Source organism: Rosa rugosa, chromosome 2 (assembly GCF_958449725.1).
Source record: "Rosa rugosa chromosome 2, drRosRugo1.1, whole genome shotgun sequence".
NCBI classification, from domain to species: Eukaryota; Viridiplantae; Streptophyta; class Magnoliopsida; order Rosales; family Rosaceae; genus Rosa; species Rosa rugosa.
This window is the reverse complement of record NC_084821.1, coordinates 25887703-25905654: the sequence shown is the minus strand read 5'-3', so window position 1 is coordinate 25905654 and position 17952 is coordinate 25887703. Positions and strand designations below refer to the sequence as shown.

The 17952-nt window shown below is 37.7% G+C and overlaps 1 protein-coding gene across 1 annotated transcript in view; it reads right to left on the bottom strand.

Moving 5' to 3' along the window:
* Window positions 1-9964: 9964 nt before the first annotated feature.
* Window positions 9965-17952, bottom strand: part of LOC133733039 (E3 ubiquitin-protein ligase BIG BROTHER-like) — a 37541-nt gene continuing 29553 nt past the window's right edge. The window contains exon 8 of the mRNA XM_062160648.1: window positions 9965-10103. Within this exon, the coding sequence (XP_062016632.1) occupies window positions 9980-10103 (124 nt within the window). The 3' untranslated portion in view covers window positions 9965-9979. The remainder of the gene's footprint in view (window positions 10104-17952) is intronic.

The following is a 17952-nucleotide window of genomic DNA, read 5'->3' as shown; positions in this document are numbered from 1 at the left end:
TTTGAGAAGGGAGAGAGCTCTGCCATTTTATTGAGAAATATCACTCGTCTGTGATAATTTGGTCATGTTTGTTTATTGAACATAACAGGCTGGACTGGAACAATTCTTCCAAATAATATTGTTGGAAGATAATGAATTAAATGTGGTATACTTCAACGACTGGGTTGTTTAGTGGAGGCCATGAATGAGTCAAGGTGCATATACGGTAGGTAAGTATGTGTTGAACGGCTGGATAATATCCATTTGTATATATTTTGGGGGAGTGAAGATGTAAAAGCCTATGGGAAGAAAATGAAGGTTTGGACTGTCTCGAGCAATTATATATATGTGAAGAGAAAGCTGGTTAAGAAGTTGAATGTGAAATGATGCAATTAATACATATGTGGTCAAAATGCACATGCTTGAACAATAGCTTGAATGTAACTAAAGACTTGTGCGTTTATAGTCCTTTTCTTTTGCTCTTACCAATGCATGAGTAGTTCAGTACGGATACTTCTCTAGAAGGAGCATCTATGATACATGTAATGCTGTAAAACTAATCCGTTAATTGCATAGTAAAAAGTTAATCAATTTTGCCTTTTACTAACCGATTAGTTCTCCCTAACGTCAATTAATCCAAGGCCATGAGTTGCATAGTATAACCCACGGCCAACCCACGGCCACTGAGTTTGAATGCTGAGAGGCCAATCTCCAATATGGTGCAAGAAAATTTGTGATAAAATTAGTAACACTGAAAAACAAAATAATAAATTTGGTATAAATGATAAAATATCAAAATTTTGGTGAGTAATTAGTAGCATTGTAGTAGCTCAATTTGAAACAAAAATTCTAATTTTGAAGCTAGTAATTCATATAATTGATTTGAATTGACAGAGTAGAATCCCTATTGTATTAACAGTCCCCCCCCCCCCCCCCCCCCCCCCCCGATACAACGAAATATTAATAATAACAACATGGGCGTGAGAATGAGTAAACCCTAAATATGTTATTGACTTATTGAACAGGGCTCGAGTCTGGTTCGCTTGAGTCTGATTATCTCAGTTTGGCTTTGGCCGTCTCCAGCTCCTTCGAGTCTTGGAGTTTGTGGCGTGCTGGTCAGCCAGTTAAAGCTTGGTTTGAACGTGGTCCGATTAAGAACAAACGTAATGTGTTCCTTTTTGATGTTCCAACGTCAATACATTTCACATTGTTAATCAATAATTGTAGGGATCTGGTGAGTAATCGAGGAGTGAAGCGAGCTGAGATCGAAGGTCGGTAAGCTGTGAGGTAAAGTCAAAGGTATGCTAATGATAACCTACAAAGCAAATGTGGAAGTCCTAGGATCAGGACACCTTATGGTACAATTCCTTGAATAGTGCATATGACAATTTTTTTTTGTGGAATTTGGGAATTATTTCTAACAGCTTGTAATTGATAGAATTATGGAGTTCATTTGACTCGATACGTACATTCAGATAATGTTCGGTATTTTTTTGTGAGGAGTTGTATGGCCGGCATACCGGACTTAATTGGTTCCTTCCCACGGTAATCCTGACTTAGTGGATATGGTGAAGTCTAGTCTAGATGAGGTAGTTAGAGGAGAATGAATTCTCCATTGGTGGGTGGGTACCAAATTCTAGAGAAGCTGATCGAGTTCTCTAAACCGTACTTGACGAGAAAGTTCGTAGGTACCAAATTCTTGAGGTTTGGTAGTAGAGAGCAAGTTGACATATTGTAAATCAACATGATTGGCCGCCTATCAAATCATCTTCAGATCTCGATCCGGTTGGGCGACGAAGGTGGTTTCTCCATGCGACGGAGATGGCGTTGCTGCAAGGCTGTGATCATAGGTTCCCTAGGTGCGTCAGAGATACCCGGTCGTCGACGGTGTTCCGGCGAAGGCAAAGGGGCGGCGCTGTGCGGGTTCCGGCGACAGTGGCTGTGGTGAAGTTGGGCCCGACCTGGCTAGTAGTTTGTGGGCTCTTTTTCCTCAGATTGTGGCTTGGGCTTGGGCCCCCTTGGGCCTGGCTTGGTCTAGCTATGTTTTTTCTGTTTTTACTTTTATTTACTGCAGTTTTTTATTTTGGTCGCATCTTTGGCGGGAAATAAGTGTCTACACGTGTTGTGTAGGACTCATAGGGCCTTGTGCCAGTGTATGCACTCAATGTGCCTTAGTTGCTCTAGGTTGGCAACGAGTTGTTTGCTTTGTCAAATGGTCGCTACCACCTAGTGGCAGGATGAAACTAAGTGTCGTCGGATTCGTCATCTGGCGGCAACATAGTAGGAAAGCTGTGCTAAAGCTGGCAATTATGCTACGTTGTAATCGTGTTACATATCGAGTTATCTTTCCGTTATGTCACTGCTATATATTTCAAAGCAAATGGAGCAGCCAGTAGTGCGCTCTTTGCTAGTTGGTGCTTGTTAGAATACAAGTATTGTGTAGAGATTCCTGATATTATTTCTGGACATACTCTAGTTGCTTATTGTAATCAGGGGTTTAGGCTCAATGTCCCCCCCCCTTGTATTCAACAGTTTCGTTAATCAAGGCTTGAGGGCAGCTGCACCAGCCCTTCTTTCAAAAAAAAAAAAAAAATTAACTGAAGTAATATGAGATCACTCTAACGTACTCCAATGTCCAAATAGTGCATCTGCACTCACATATTTCATATTTACACGTCTGATCCGTTGTTGGTTTAGATATTGGATTTGATAATTCAATTTGTTAATCGTTAATTCGTTAACGATTCAGATCCGTTAATAGATTAAATACAAATCAACATTAATCCGATTCATTAATAACCCAATCATTCACTATACCGTAATAATAGAAATTTATATTTTTTTATACATAATTATTCTTTTAATATAAAATTTTTAAATTGTTTGAATATTTAATTGTAGTTCATTGTGTTATTATCTATTGTGATAGAAATTTGATATTTTTTATTTAATACTTAACATAATAAACGGGTCAAATTAGTAGACCAAACATCTCGTTAATTTGCTGGATATAGATTTGAATTTGACTACTAATGATCTACCGGATTATCAAGTTGCGTTGGGCTAAATTTTCTTTAGGCTTTATAGCCAATTTACTACCCTAAGTTTCATCTTAGTGTCAGAATTAGCCAATTTGCTACTCAAGGTTTATGTTAGCTAATTCACCCTTACATCAATTGGTTGAAATAAAATCTAGGATAGCAAATTAACACTACGGTGAAATCTAAGATACCAAATTGACAATTATGCATTTTCTTTATTACTAAGCGGATATAGAGTTAGGTTAATCTGCTCCAAATTCAATCCATTAACAAGTCTACTTAATAGATTTCTGAGGGAGCTCCCCCAAGTTTACTATTCTAATTCATTACATTAAGAGTACTTCTATCCAGAACCACCAAACTTAACACTTGGACCTCTCCTAATTTGTCACGTCAAACTTCTACGGTTGCACTCCGCACAATAACCAGCGTCAAAGAGATTGAATAGAGAGGAACAAAAAATTCAACTGATAATGAACCTCCAGTACTTCCCGAGTCCTCCCTGTTAGTGAAAATAAAGTAGCTACAGTTAGTTAGAATGGTTGTTAGCTATTTTCCAGATAAGTGACAAGTGTCGTATTTCTGTACGTTAGATTAGCTATCTCTCTTACTATAAATACCTACACAGCTGTAATAAATTCATTACGTCCAAAAATCAATAACAGAAATCTGTTTGTTCTCTCTACTCTTCATTTTCTTCATGCTTGCTTTCATGGTATCAAGAGCTCAGGTTGATCGGTGATCTCATGCACAAAGCTCAGTCATCCTCTCTAGCAGTTCAGTTCTTCGTTCTTGAAGCTTTTCCAGTGTTGATTTCTACTTCATCTCTGCAAATCATACAAGATAAGTAAAGCTGTTCATCAAATTTTTCAGATCTAGCAGTACAAATTCGTTGAGATTTGTTGTTAATATCATTGTCGAAGACTTGGATTTACATATAGAGCAATTGTAGAGGAAAAAGTTGTTGATTCATACTCAGAAACCCTAGTTTTTTTTGGGAAAATTGAAGAATTAGCTCAAGCTTAGCTACTGTTAGTCTCGTTCTTCATTCTTGCCTCAGATTACTTTGAAAGTACTACAAGATTCAGTTTCTTGAAGAATTTTCAACTCAACTCAGAATTTACTGTGAATTTTCCTGCAAATTTACTCATACTCTCTAGATCTACTCATGGCTTCCACTACTGTTACTCAGACCACAGTTTACCTACCAAATATTCTTCTTGATGAGTCTAATTACCCTACCTGGTTGTTTAGACTTGAATCATTCTTGAAAGGTCAGAATCTGTATGGATTTGTTGATGGTACTACACCTTGTCCTGCTCAGTATGTCACATCCTCTGATGGCTCTAATAGATCTGTATCAAGTGAATATGTAGCTTGGAAAACTCAGGATCAAAGCATTGTAAATATGATTGGTCAAACCTTGAGTCCTATTGCCATGTCCTGTGCTGTTGGTAGTCGCTCTGCTCAAGAAATGTGGACAAACCTCAAGAATAAGTTTGCAGCTCCAAATAGGCAGAATATCTTACAACTCAAGTCTAATCTACAGAATCTAAAGAAAGGACATGATAGTATTGAGACTTACCTTGACAAGATTAAGGCAGCTAGAGATGCTTTGGAAACAGTTGGTGTGTTTCTAGATGATGAAGATATAGTTGTTACTATGTTGAGGGGGCTTCCATCTGAGTATGCTGCAATCAAAACAGTCATAAGAGCTCAGTTTGTTAGCTGTTCTGTGGGAGAATTAAAGACTTTACTCAAAGCTGCAGAAATTGACATAGAAAATGAATCATCTGCTATTTTATCAACTCCTCTCTCTGCAATGATGGCTACTGCCAACTCGTCTGCACCAAAACAATCTCAAGCTAGCTCTTCTGCTAGCACTAGCTATTCTGTTACTCCAGCTGCATCCTCCAGTCCACCATCTCCTGCTAGCTATGCTGTTACTCCAGCTGCATCCTCCAGTACACCATCTCCTGCTATTCCTCCTGGTTTTACACCTGTCTCATCTCAGACACCATACATTCCAATTCCAGCTATGCCATATGGCTTCAACTTGTTCAATCCCTTTAATACTTTTGATCCAAACATCAACATGGGAGGCTTTTATGCTGGCAGAGGCTCACCAAGGTTTAATACTGGCAGAAATAACTTTGGACCAAGGGGGAATGCAGGCAACATTGGTCTCATCAATGGTTTCAACCCCAATGCTGGAAATACTGCTGGACCACCCATCAATCTGGGATTCAACAACTACAGAAACAATGCTAGTGGAATTTCATGTCAACTATGTGGCAGAAATGGGCATGGAGCCAGAACTTGCAGGTCCCTATCAAATATCTTGCCAAATTTAATAAACCAACAACAAAATGTCAATGGTGGCTGCCAAGTGTGTGGCAGATTCAATCACACAGCTGAGAGGTGTTATCACATCATTGGATTTCCAAATCAACAACAAGCTGCTTTTCCCAATCAACAACAGCAACAGGCTCAACCAGCTCAGTTTCAATCCAATGGAGGCAATGGCATGTTGGCTGGTAATGCAATGAATGCAATGATGGCAGCAGCTACTCAAGCACCTCAGTACTGGTTAGCTGATACAGGTGCTACTAACCACATGACCAATGAAGTCCAACTGCTCAACAACATTGCTCCATACCCACATGTTGACACTGTTCAAGTTGGTAATGGTAAACAAATGAATATTTCTCATATTGGTAATGCTATGCTGGGATTTTTAAAGTTGCAAAATGTGTTACTCATACCTGAGCTAGCTGCTCATCTTTTGTCAATTTATCAATTATGTAAAGACAATAATTGCTCAGTCTGGTTTGATGAATTCATGTGTGTGATTCAGGACAAGGTGCTGGGCAAGATACTGTACAAAGGACTGAGTAAGCAAGGGTTGTATCCCATTCCTTTTGATCTGCCATCACTCAAAACTTCTACTGTTCCTGGTAATGTTTCAGCCACTGCTACTGTTTCTGGTAATGCTTCAGCTACTGCATTTCTGGGAAAGTGTATCAAACAGTCCATTTGGCATCAAAGGTTTGGGCATCCAGCTGCTGATATAGTAAATAAAATGTTAAATAAGTGTAATATTCCCTCCAAAACTGAGTCAGGAACCTCAATGTGTGAAGGGTGTCTTTTAGGCAAGTTTAAGAAATTACCTTTTTCAGAGTCACAAAGCAGAAGTGTAGCTCCTTTTGAACTTGTTCATTCAGATGTATGGGGGCCTTCTCCTTGTTTGTCAATTGATGGATATAGGTATTTTGTCCTCTTCATTGATGATTGTACAAGGTATACTTGGATGTTTCCAATGAAGCATAAGAATGAAGTGTTTTCTTACTTTCAATCCTTCTGTGCCTTTGTGGATACTCAATTCTCTCTGCATATTAAAACATTCAGATCAGATGGTGGAGGTGAGTATGTTAACAATGCCTTCAAAAAGTTTCTCAATCAAAAAGGAATAAATCATCAGCTCTCATGTCCTTATACCCCTGAACAAAATGGGATCTCAGAAAGGAAGAATAGACATTTGAGAGAAACTGCTGTCACTTTATTGCAAACTGCATCACTTCCAAACCAATTTTGGTACCATGCATGTGCTCTAAGTGCATACCTCATCAATCGGATGCCAACACCAGTGCTTCACATGCAATCTCCCTTTGAGAAATTATATAAATCTCAGCCCTCTCTTGACATACTCAGAGTATTTGGATGTGCATGCTACCCTTTACTTACTGCCAGATCAGATAAATTGCAACCAAAAACAGTCAAATGCATTTTTCTGGGTTTTGCATCAGGATACAAAGGGTACATTTGCTATAATATGCATACCAGAAAGTATATAATCTCTCGACATGTACTGTTTGATGAAGAGACTTTTCCATATGCTACAGTCTGTAGGCCTCTTCAGTCTACTTCCATGATCACTCACTCAGATTCAAGTACACCTACAACACCTTGCTTTACTCAAACTCAGTCTATCACACAGTATCAGATGCCTGCACCTGTCACACCTACATCCGTCAATCCAGGTCAGTCCTCTGTTCCTCAAACTCAAAATATTAATATTCTTAATTTACCAACTGAGTCACACATCCAAGATCAACATCAACATCACAATGTCTCAACTGCTACTTCCACTAGTGATACACAGTCTCATTCACCTGCCACACATACATCAGCCAATCCAACTCAAGTTCCTGCCTTTAGTCCAACTTCCAATACATGTGTTCACTTTGATGAAGATGATGGTTCACTAGCTATTACTACTCAACCTGGTGCAGGCAGCATATCAGTTGTGCTAGAGCGTAGTCCCTCTAGATCTCAATCTCAAGTTTCAGAGGCTAATGTTTTACATCCAGTAGCAGGCCTAACTAATCCTCTTCACAATGCTCACCATATGCTCACAAGGGGGAAAAGAGGCATCTCCAAGAAAAAATGTTTTCTGTCTATCATGTCTTCTGATTCTACAGATTATGTAGATGCATCTTAGACTGAACCCATCAGCTATAAAGTAGCCCTGACCATACCCCAATGGAAGCAAGCCATGCAGGAAGAGTTTGATGCACTGCAACAACAACAAACTTGGACTCTTGTGCCCTTACCTCCTCATAGAAACTTAGTATCATGCAAATGGATTTTCAAACTAAAGAGAAATGCTGATGGATCTATATCTAGGCACAAGGCCAGGTTAGTTGCAAGGGGGTTTAGTCAAGAATATGGTGTCGACTATGAAGAAACTTTTTCTCCAGTGGTTAGACATACAACTGTTAGGCTACTTCTCAATTTGGCTGCTCATCATGGTTGGAGGTTACATCAAATGGATGTTAAAAATGCTTTTTTACATGGCCAACTTAATGAAGAAGTGTATATGTCTCAGCCTGGTGGTTTTGAAAGTTCTGAATTTCCTTCACATGTTTGCAAATTACAGAAATCACTCTATGGATTAAAGCAAGCACCAAGGGCATGGAATGAGAGGTTTACTGCTTTCTTGCCATCCATTGGATTCAAATCATCCCATGCTGATCCATCCTTGTTCATTAAAACATCATCTCTCTCAAAGGTTTATCTCTTACTTTATGTTGATGATATTATAATTACTGGAGACAATGAACAATTAATCTCAGAGGTCAAAGAAGCTCTACAACAAGAATTTGATATGAAAGACTTGGGGGATTTACACTTCTTTCTTGGTTTAGAAATTCAATATGTTGCAGAGGGTCTCTTTCTTTCTCAACATAAATATGCTAAAGACTTGTTACACAAAGCAGGAATGGATGCATGTCATTCTCATCTTACACCCTGCCAATCTGGAGTCAAATTGCTCAAAGATGCTGGTACACCTTTATCTTCTAGTGATATTCCTCATTTCAGAAGTTTAGTTGGTTGCTTGCAATATTTGACCTTTACACGACCTGACATTGCATATAGTGTCAATACTGTGTGTCAATTCTTACACAATCCTACAGATGTTCATCTCAATGCTGCTAAACGTATACTTAGATATGTCAAAGGTACTATGAATCATGGCATTTTGTTCAGAAAACAATCATCGACTGTGCCTATGTGTCTACAAGCCTACTGTGATGCTGATTGGGCAGGGGATCCAAATGATAGAAAATCCACAACTGGATTTGTTATTCTTCTTAATAATTCTCCAGTTTCATGGTGCAGTAAGAAACAAACTGCTGTCTCCAGGTCTTCTACTGAGGCCGAGTATCGAAGCATGGCTGACACAACATCAGAATTACAATGGCTCAAACACCTACTTACTGATTTACAAATTCCTCTTTCTCAAGTACCTACATTGCATTGTGACAATATATCTGCCTTAGCACTTGCTTCTAATCCAGTACATCATTCCAAGATGAAACACGTTGAAGTTGATATTCACTTTACTAGAGATAAAGTCAAGGATGGTTCTATCACACTTCAGTTTGTCTCCACTCAAGAACAACCTGCAGATCTTTTCACTAAAGGCCTCTGCTCTCCTCAACATTCATACTTGTGCAGCAGCTTGATGGTTGTTTCACCACCCATCCAGCTGAAGGGGGGTGTTAGTGAAAATAAAGTAGCTACAGTTAGTTAGAATGGTTGTTAGCTATTTTCCAGATAAGTGACAAGTGTCGTATTTCTGTACGTTAGATTAGCTATCTCTCTTACTATAAATACCTACACAGCTGTAATAAATTCATTACGTCCAAAAATCAATAACAGAAATCTGTTTGTTCTCTCTACTCTTCATTTTCTTCATGCTTGCTTTCACTCCCACTACCACTGAACCCAAGAATAAAAGAATGGATGTATGACGTCAATTAAAGAAATCTAACACACCATAATTGTTGCTAGATGAATCAGGTTGACGAAGCTCAAGCAACAATAACTTCGGGATGCAGATCAGTTTTAACTTTTTGAATTAAACCCTAAGGATACGAATCGATACTATAGTATTTTGGCCAGGCCACTGTTTTCCGTATTGCCCAAATGCCTTCCAACATGCCAGAGCTCCAAAGCCAATGCTATAAGATATCATCTGATCAACAGTTCAGATAGACAATCTCGCATTATAGTACACCAGATTTCTGGAAAAGATAATCTTCCTATTTTAGTAATATGTTCGAAATCAGAAGCTAAGCTTTTTGTTTCTAGGATCAGCACCATAGAAATCAGACAACTTATGAAATTAAGAAGTCATTTCATGCTTCCAAACACTACCCTAACCAAGTCAGCGTGGACAATAAAAGAAAAACATCTCTATATAAAGTATAAACCAAATTTGAAGAGAAGATAACAGTATATGAAGGCTCCTCTTCTTAAAAATCAGAACTACTTCTTGCTCGTCGATCCATTACCAAATACCTCGGTGTAGCATATTGAGCAAGCCTGGCAAGGAAAGATAGTGTCAGCCAAACTTGGGTCAATAACCCAAAATGATTGTAAACATATTCGTCTTAAAAACAGCTTGCCTTGTTCATGCTAAGCCATCTGGTTCCACATCCAGCATGATAGAGGTGTTTGCAAGGTAGAGTGATCTGCCGATCCCCTCGTTTATATTCCATCTGGCAAATCACACACCTGCAACCAACAAGAATAGTAGTAAAGCCGATGAAAAGAAAAAGAAAAAAAAACAAATAAAAACAAATAAACAAAAACAGACAGCACAAAAATCTACCACATACATGAAATGGAAAGTTACAGACATAAAGATTTTTGCAATTCATGCATGTAGAAAGCCTCTTGCTGTAACAGAGATGGATCCAAAAAACTTCGAGTAGGGGATAGAAGCTAAGTAAATAAAAGGAAAAAATTATGCTTACTACCCTGTACTTTTAAGTGTTCATCAGTTCAGTCCCTGCATTTCTAATTTAATTAGAAAAGTCTTTGCGCTCTCCAATTTCATCAAATCGATCCAATCTGTCACCACTCCGTCAATTTTTGTTGATAATTCCCAACCTACCCATCTGCATTCACAACACTGACGCGTCGGCGGGCTGCCTAGCGGTGAGTAGTTTGGGAATTTTCCCTGTGAGAAGGTCCCACGTCAGCATTTTAATAGCAAAAATTGACGGAGTGGTGACAGATTAGATCGATTTGATGAAATTGGAGAGTAGAAGGACTTTTATGATTAAATTAGAAGTGCATGGACTGAATTGATGAACCCTTAAAAGTACAGGGTAGTAAGCAGAATTTAATCCTAAATAAAAATACTAATCAGTACTAAATTAAAAATCTACCACATACATGAAATGGAAAGTTACAGACATAAAGATTTTTGCAATTCATGCATGTAGAAAGCCTCTTGCTGTAACAGAGATGGATCCAAAAAACTTCGAGTAGGGGATAGAAGCTAAGTAAATAAAAATACTAATCAGTACTAAATTAGTAGTGTTGATATTGAAACCATTAAATTTTAGGGAAAAAATTTCAATCGAACTAATAGAGTTTTGCAATCTAAACTAATTTGATCTGATGTAAGGACGGATTAATTAGCTTCTTGAGGAATGATAAAAAGCCATCTTAAAAATATTAAAAGGTGTCATGAAATGTCAGACATGAGTTATACGATATGCATATTTACAAGAAAAGTAAAAAGGACCTTTTGGTCTTGCAGCTTAAGTCTTGTCCTAGTAACAAGTAAAAATGACCAACGTTTTCTTATACCTTCTCACCTCTTACAACGAAAGAATAGTCTACTGTAGTGATGAGTGGCTGGACATAGAATCTTACCACAGATGGAAAAGCTCAAGATTGCGTAAACCCAAGCAGGGGCGCAACAAAGAATGTTGATTATAACATGTCCATACTTTTAACACTTGACATTGACACACATTGCCAGCAATATGAACTACAAGCATGTGATTTCCAACTTTCTACATTACATCTTTCTTCTATTGCAGAAACATTTTAGAAAAATAAAAATGTATACCCTTGTGCAAGAAGGGGATTCCGGACTAATACAAAATATTATGATTCCCCAAATAATTCCCTACAGTATCTTGTGTGAATGAAAACAATGAAAAACCATTTTCCTTGTCCTTTACAGGTAAATTTATTCAAAAATAGATAAAAGAGCAAGTTATTCCTGCAAAACAAACCATAAATGTACCATTGATTTTCAATTATTAGAAAGAGAGAGAGAGAGAGAGAGAGAGAGAAGGAGTTATCACATTTCCGCAAAAGAACAATAAATAATAACGGACAAGCCAACGGGACCACATGGTCAACGGTCAAAACGCTGGTGTTGGCACACCGGCGGTGCATAGAATACTTCTCGGATAAATATAAGCATCAAATAAATTTTCATAACAAGTATCAGATGTAACCATATGATACGTCCACCGCAAACAAGTACTGCAGAATGTAAGTCTTATCTTTTGACAATTCACTCACTAATGATAATGGAGTCAGATCCCTCCCATGGATAGAACACTACACCAGATCCAAACTCAAAGTCTTGAGTAAAATCTGATCCGACTAGCCAGGTATATAAATTACTCGCTCAAACTTCTATTCGAGCAGACACTAGATAAATTGATACAATCCAATTTATAAAAGAACTAAACATCTAAAGTCAGAAATGACTCCATATTATTTGTATCATGATCACCATAAACTATTCCATCAATTCTAACATGATGATGCGGGAAGCGTGAACACGATAGTAAGAGGCTCGGTCAAGCGTCGAAAGCCATATAAGATGAGCTAGAATCCACTAGCAATTACGGGCACAGCCGTAAGAAACATAGAGAAACTTCTCTAATATTTAGTTTTTTTTTATTGATAACTTGAATGAATATTACAATCTAAGAGGTGCCTTATATAAGGCACATAGCATAAACCTAATACAACTAGAAAACATAAAGAACAATTTATTGTAGACTAAAACTAGAAAACCTAATTAAACCTGATTAAATAAAAATCAGAAATAGAATCCTAGATATTAAAGAATATTACGCCTGAAATTTCAATCAAGATTTTGCTCGAGAATCCTGATATATCTAAAAGAGTAATTTATGATTAATTTCATCATTAAGAAGCCTATTTGAATACCAATTTCCAATATTCAAATTATTCTTCTTAATGTGAAGACGCTTTTTTCTTTTCGAGATTTTTTGTTGAAATTGGCTAAAATCTCGTCCTACATCACATGATTTTGAGGAGTGGGAGGAAAGACGCTAATGAGATGTTCAAGCATCATGTAATTGGGCATCAAGCAAGAAACTGAACCTTCGATCTACAATGTTATGCATGGAATGTAGCATGTAAGAAAACAAAAATGCACTTAAAATAACAAAATAAAATTTGAACTCAAGGATATTACCAGTTCCAGGCATCTGGAGAATTAGAGTTCATGGAATCTGGAAGAGTTCTGTAAGTACAAGCAGGTTTACACTTGATGTGTTGGCATCCCTATACAAAACACTGAAGAAGCTTACAAAGTTCATCAAAACTGATCAGTCCTAGTCAACCCTACGTTTTTTGCAGTCCGATTTTGGAAAGTATCTTTTGGTTTTTAGATGTTATATTATAAAGATATTTTCTAACTGATAATATCGTGCTTTTGAAGTCCTAAGTGATTTAGGATTTATTTATTTTAATTGGTTATCTTTAATCAAAAAGATCTTTTCCTAATAGGAATATAATTAGGGTAGAATCTTGGTTGATTGAGTATTGCGTTGGTCTCTCATATATTCAGAAAATGGTCATAGTTGGTGACTAGAGACGCAAGAATTATTTTGAGAGTCTAGCTTGCTTAAGATCGAGTTTCATAGAAGTTCAAAACACTTGTTCCATGTAAAAGTGTCTCATTCAACATTCATATACATGCATTGATTCTCTCGAGATTAGTAGAGAAGATTGGTGTTACAAGAGGAGCGATATTTGCAGATCGTTCAAGTGAAGAAGGATTTCAAGGTTGAAGACAAACTTCTCATTAGTTGAGTATAGTGATTGTAGCTGAGCTAGTGCTACTTGTGTTTGTAAAGAACATATCCTTCATCATAAGTAATTGATTTTATTTGGGTTCTCTAGAGTAAGAGCCCCGCAGTGTTTTTAATCTCATATTTGAGGTTTTCACTACGCAACCAAAATTCTGTGTTCTGTTTGAATTTTTGATTTCTACCCAGTAAGGATTGAAACGTGCCTACCCTTAAACCCAGAAAAATGTTTCATCCAAGTATTTTCAAGTTCCCTCATTAGTACAAACCAATAAATTTGATAGACTCATTCTATGATTGTTTAGCAAACAAGAAATGCTGCTACCAATGAAGCTAATCTGTACCATCAACAGAAGGTACCGCAGCACACAGTTAAATTCCAAGGTTTCTTGAATGAAAGATCAATTGGTTCCAGTATAAACCTTAGCTAAAACATTCCCTTGTTACCATAATATCATTTTTTTTTTATTGGAACCATAGTATCCTATGGAATAGAGAATGTAGTGAAACAAATAGATCAATAGATTCAGATCAGATGAATTGATAATAGAATTGTATCATCTAATTGGTTCCTAAGAGAAAGTGTGGAACTACTAGCTCTAACCTCATAAGTCATGCTATCAGGGTCAATGTTGTCTTCCAAAATAACCTGCATATTTCACATTACAAAAGCTTCTATTTATTAACATTTTAAACTATCGTGATGCTTCTTAGATAAACACAAACTTATAAAAATAGTTTTAAGGCAATAATAGCGAGAGCAAAATTTCTGGTAACGGAAGCTATGATTACCAACACCGTGGATAAGCTACATTACCTGATAATTATGGGAGTTCTGATATCTTCGAGGGGCTGAAATATAAGAGGATACTTCAATATGAATGAAAAGTTGTCAAATGTCAAACATATATTACATTGATGAGAACACCAAATGAAATTAGGATCGAACAAGGACCCAAGCAGAAGAGACCATAGCAGCCATGACCAGTAGACCAAACATGTCCAACATGAACCGGGATAGAATCCAGAACTTGTTTTGGAAACGCGCGGGCATATCCCTTCCCAATCAAGTAGTCACTTTAGTGAGCGTTTCAACCTTATTGTAAACGCGCTCCGTGGTCTAGAGCCTCTTGACTTTGGTAAATGAAGTTCACCATGAACCTTCATATATATTCCGTATCTAGATCCCCATAGAGATATGTAATGACCACATTTGTAAGCTTCAAGTTCAGTTATTTGGAAACTACCAAACTGACAGGGTAGTGGAGTGCAATGACATCCAATTACGAGAGAATATGTCTCATCGTAATCGATTCCAGGGTGTTTTGTGAGAAGCCTTGCGCCATAAGGCGAGATTGCCATCTCTTTTTCTCATCACGCTTTCTAATGAAGACCCATTCGTCAATAGGTTTTAGGTTAGGATGTGTTGGCTTCACTGGCTCGAAAACCTTCCTCTTCGTTAGAGAATCCATCTTAACCTAGATCGCATCTTTCCATTTAGGCAAGATTTCTCTATGTTGGAATTCATTCATCAACGGAGCGTGGTTCGATATCATCGGACTCAACAAACTCATGCGCAACGAAATGAGCAACTACATCATCAATTATGACGAAGTTTCTATCCCACGTCTCATGTACACTAGTGTAATTTTCAAAGAGCTCTATATTCTCAGGAATAGGTTCTGATGTTGAGGCGTCCCCCAACGATAACCAGAATCCGGAAGATTCTCATGAGATGGATTTTGAGTGTCGATGATCCAAGGATTGGGTTGTGCCAAAGTATCCTTCAAATCCACGGGCAATCCACGGGCCTCCCACGCATCCTAGCTGGGGCCATGACCTGTAATGCCAGAGTGCCACTCTCTTTGGCGTTGGCGCCATGCCTACCTCCTTGTAGGGTGGCATGGCTCTACGTCCTCTTGTAGGGACATTCATCCTTGCAGGCATATTTGCAGAAGATATGTGTGATCTCATCACTTTAGTGGGGATCGAGATGAGACATAGTGGGGACAGACCACAACAATTCCTGTCGTTCCTGCTAAACATTAGTGTTCTTATCTCTCCCTAACGACGGGAAGACTGTCTCATCAAAGTGACAATCCGCAAATCTAGCGGTAAGGAGATCGCCTAGCAAGGGCATTAAGTGGCGGATGATTGTTGGAATCTCAAATCCAACGTAGTTTCCCATTCGTCTATAAGGACCCTTCATCAAGCGCTGTGGCGGCGTAATTGGCACATAAATGGCACACTCAAAGATGCGTAAGTATGTGATCGTACCCAGTCACTAGCTGTAACGCAAAGGTAGATTGAGTGGCGGTGGGTCGTAGACGAATTAGCATAGCTGCATGCGATATTGCATCACCTCAAGCGGATATAAGGAGATTGGTGCGCATTACCAATGTCCTGACTACCATCGTAGTCGTTTCCGCAAGACCATTTGGGTGTGTACATGGGAATATGATGTCCAACATCAGTCCCATTGCAATAACCATTGAAAGTCTTCGATGTAAACTCTCTAGCATAGTCAAATCCAATTGGAAGGATTAGGAACTTTGCTTTTATTCTTGTGTGTTTGTTCTAGTTAGTCTTTGTTTTAGTTTGTTTTGCTCAAGGACTAACAAAGTCTAAGTGTGGGGGTATTTGATGTGCTCATATTATCCTATATTTCTATGCCTCTTAATCTTGATATTTATGTTTAATTCTCCTAATATATGATTCATTTACATCTTTTAGTGTTTTTGTAGGTTTGTTCCATAGAAAGAAGAAAAGAGGCCAAAATGAGCTAAGTAGGATTGAAAGGCAATGTGCAATCTGAGACTGGGAATCTGTCTCTGCAGAACATCCAACTTTTCCGAATTACTGGGAAAGTTCCAGATCTAATCAGACAATTAGCTTTATATCATTGGAAAGCTATGGATGTCTACTTTCTGTAGAATTTTACGGATCTTGATTTCGATACTTCTGGAGAAAGTTATGATTATTTGAGTGAAGATAGGTCGGAAAGGAAATCTGCTCGGGAATTTACAACCATTCGTGGAGAACTCAAGTTCCGTGGCACAAGATCGTCAATCCTAATGTTTCAAGGAAGTTAATTCATATGAGGATTCAATGAGGAACTTATTCCTACTTGTACAAGAGATATTTCAAGGTTTTCCCATTCCAAATGAAGAAAGGAATCTAAACCCAAGTTTTACAAGGAACATGAAGCCTAAGATGGGCAGAAATCTTCCCTATATAAGGGAGCACGAATTTTACATGAAAAGGGGGTCTCTGGAGCACATTGAAGACGCCTAAGGAGCGGAGACGACTCACCCATCTTCCCCTTCTTTTCCCTTTCCATTCTTTTCATGTTTTTCCTCTGTTTTATTTAGTTATTTTTTGCTAAACCTTTTTCTAGGGTTAGGATGATGCTCTATCATAATTGTTTATGTACTTTGATGTTTTATTGATGGATTTATAGTTTCTTTATGCTGAATGCTTAATCACTATTTGAATTGATGCTTTATGTTTAAGTTCTTTGCATATAGTAATTGGAAGACAAATGGTTTGCATATAGTAATTGGAAGACAAATTTGAAGCAGAGATGCAACATAATTTGATTAGCTTCTTGTGATTAAGTGTGGTAAATTACATTATTACTTGAGAAAGACTAATGGTTTGCTTGATTCCCTTGTTTTCTAAAGCATAATGAGTCTTGCATGTTAAATTTATACCTGAGAAGGATAAACTGCATAGTTAGGATATAAGATCTTTACCCGAGAGGGAGAGCATCATACACTTAGGCCCCGTTTGGATGACAGGATATCATGGTATGGAATGAGAATTAATTTCATTTTCCATTCAGAGGTGTTGTTTGGTTGTAAATAGAGATTGGAAAGGAAATAAAAAATGAGATTTGACTGGAAATTGACTCCCTCATAAAGCCTGAATTGAATTACCTAGTTAGGGGTGGTATTCTAATTCCATTTCTCCCTGTCAAGGGCAAAATTACATAAATTGCCCCTCTAAAAAAATTAAATTCCCCCACCATTATTCTTTTCGGGATCATAGTTCTCGCTATTGGATCAGCATATAAGATATCGCATAACCCTTCTTCTCCCGACAACTGCCGTCATCTTCTTTAAGCAAATTGTCGAAGTCTTCTACTAACAAAGGTAATCTTCTACAAAATTATTTTTGTTATTTTTTATTTTTTAATATATTCTCTTCGAATTCCTTTCTTCTGCTCCTGAAGGAAGAAGATGATACATCAAGAATATGATTTTCTTCTTCAGATCTGAGCAAACAAGATACAAGTTTTTTCATTTATGATTATCTATTGTTTTATGTATGTTTCGATCAATTTTGTGGGATTGTTATTGGATTACGAATGATAGAATACTTGTTTCAGTGAATATGAGTTCTTATTAGTTATTGTGTCTAGTGAAAAGTGAGGTCAAAGGTCTTCTCTCTGTTTTATCTGTTCATTTGGAGTAATTGTACCTATT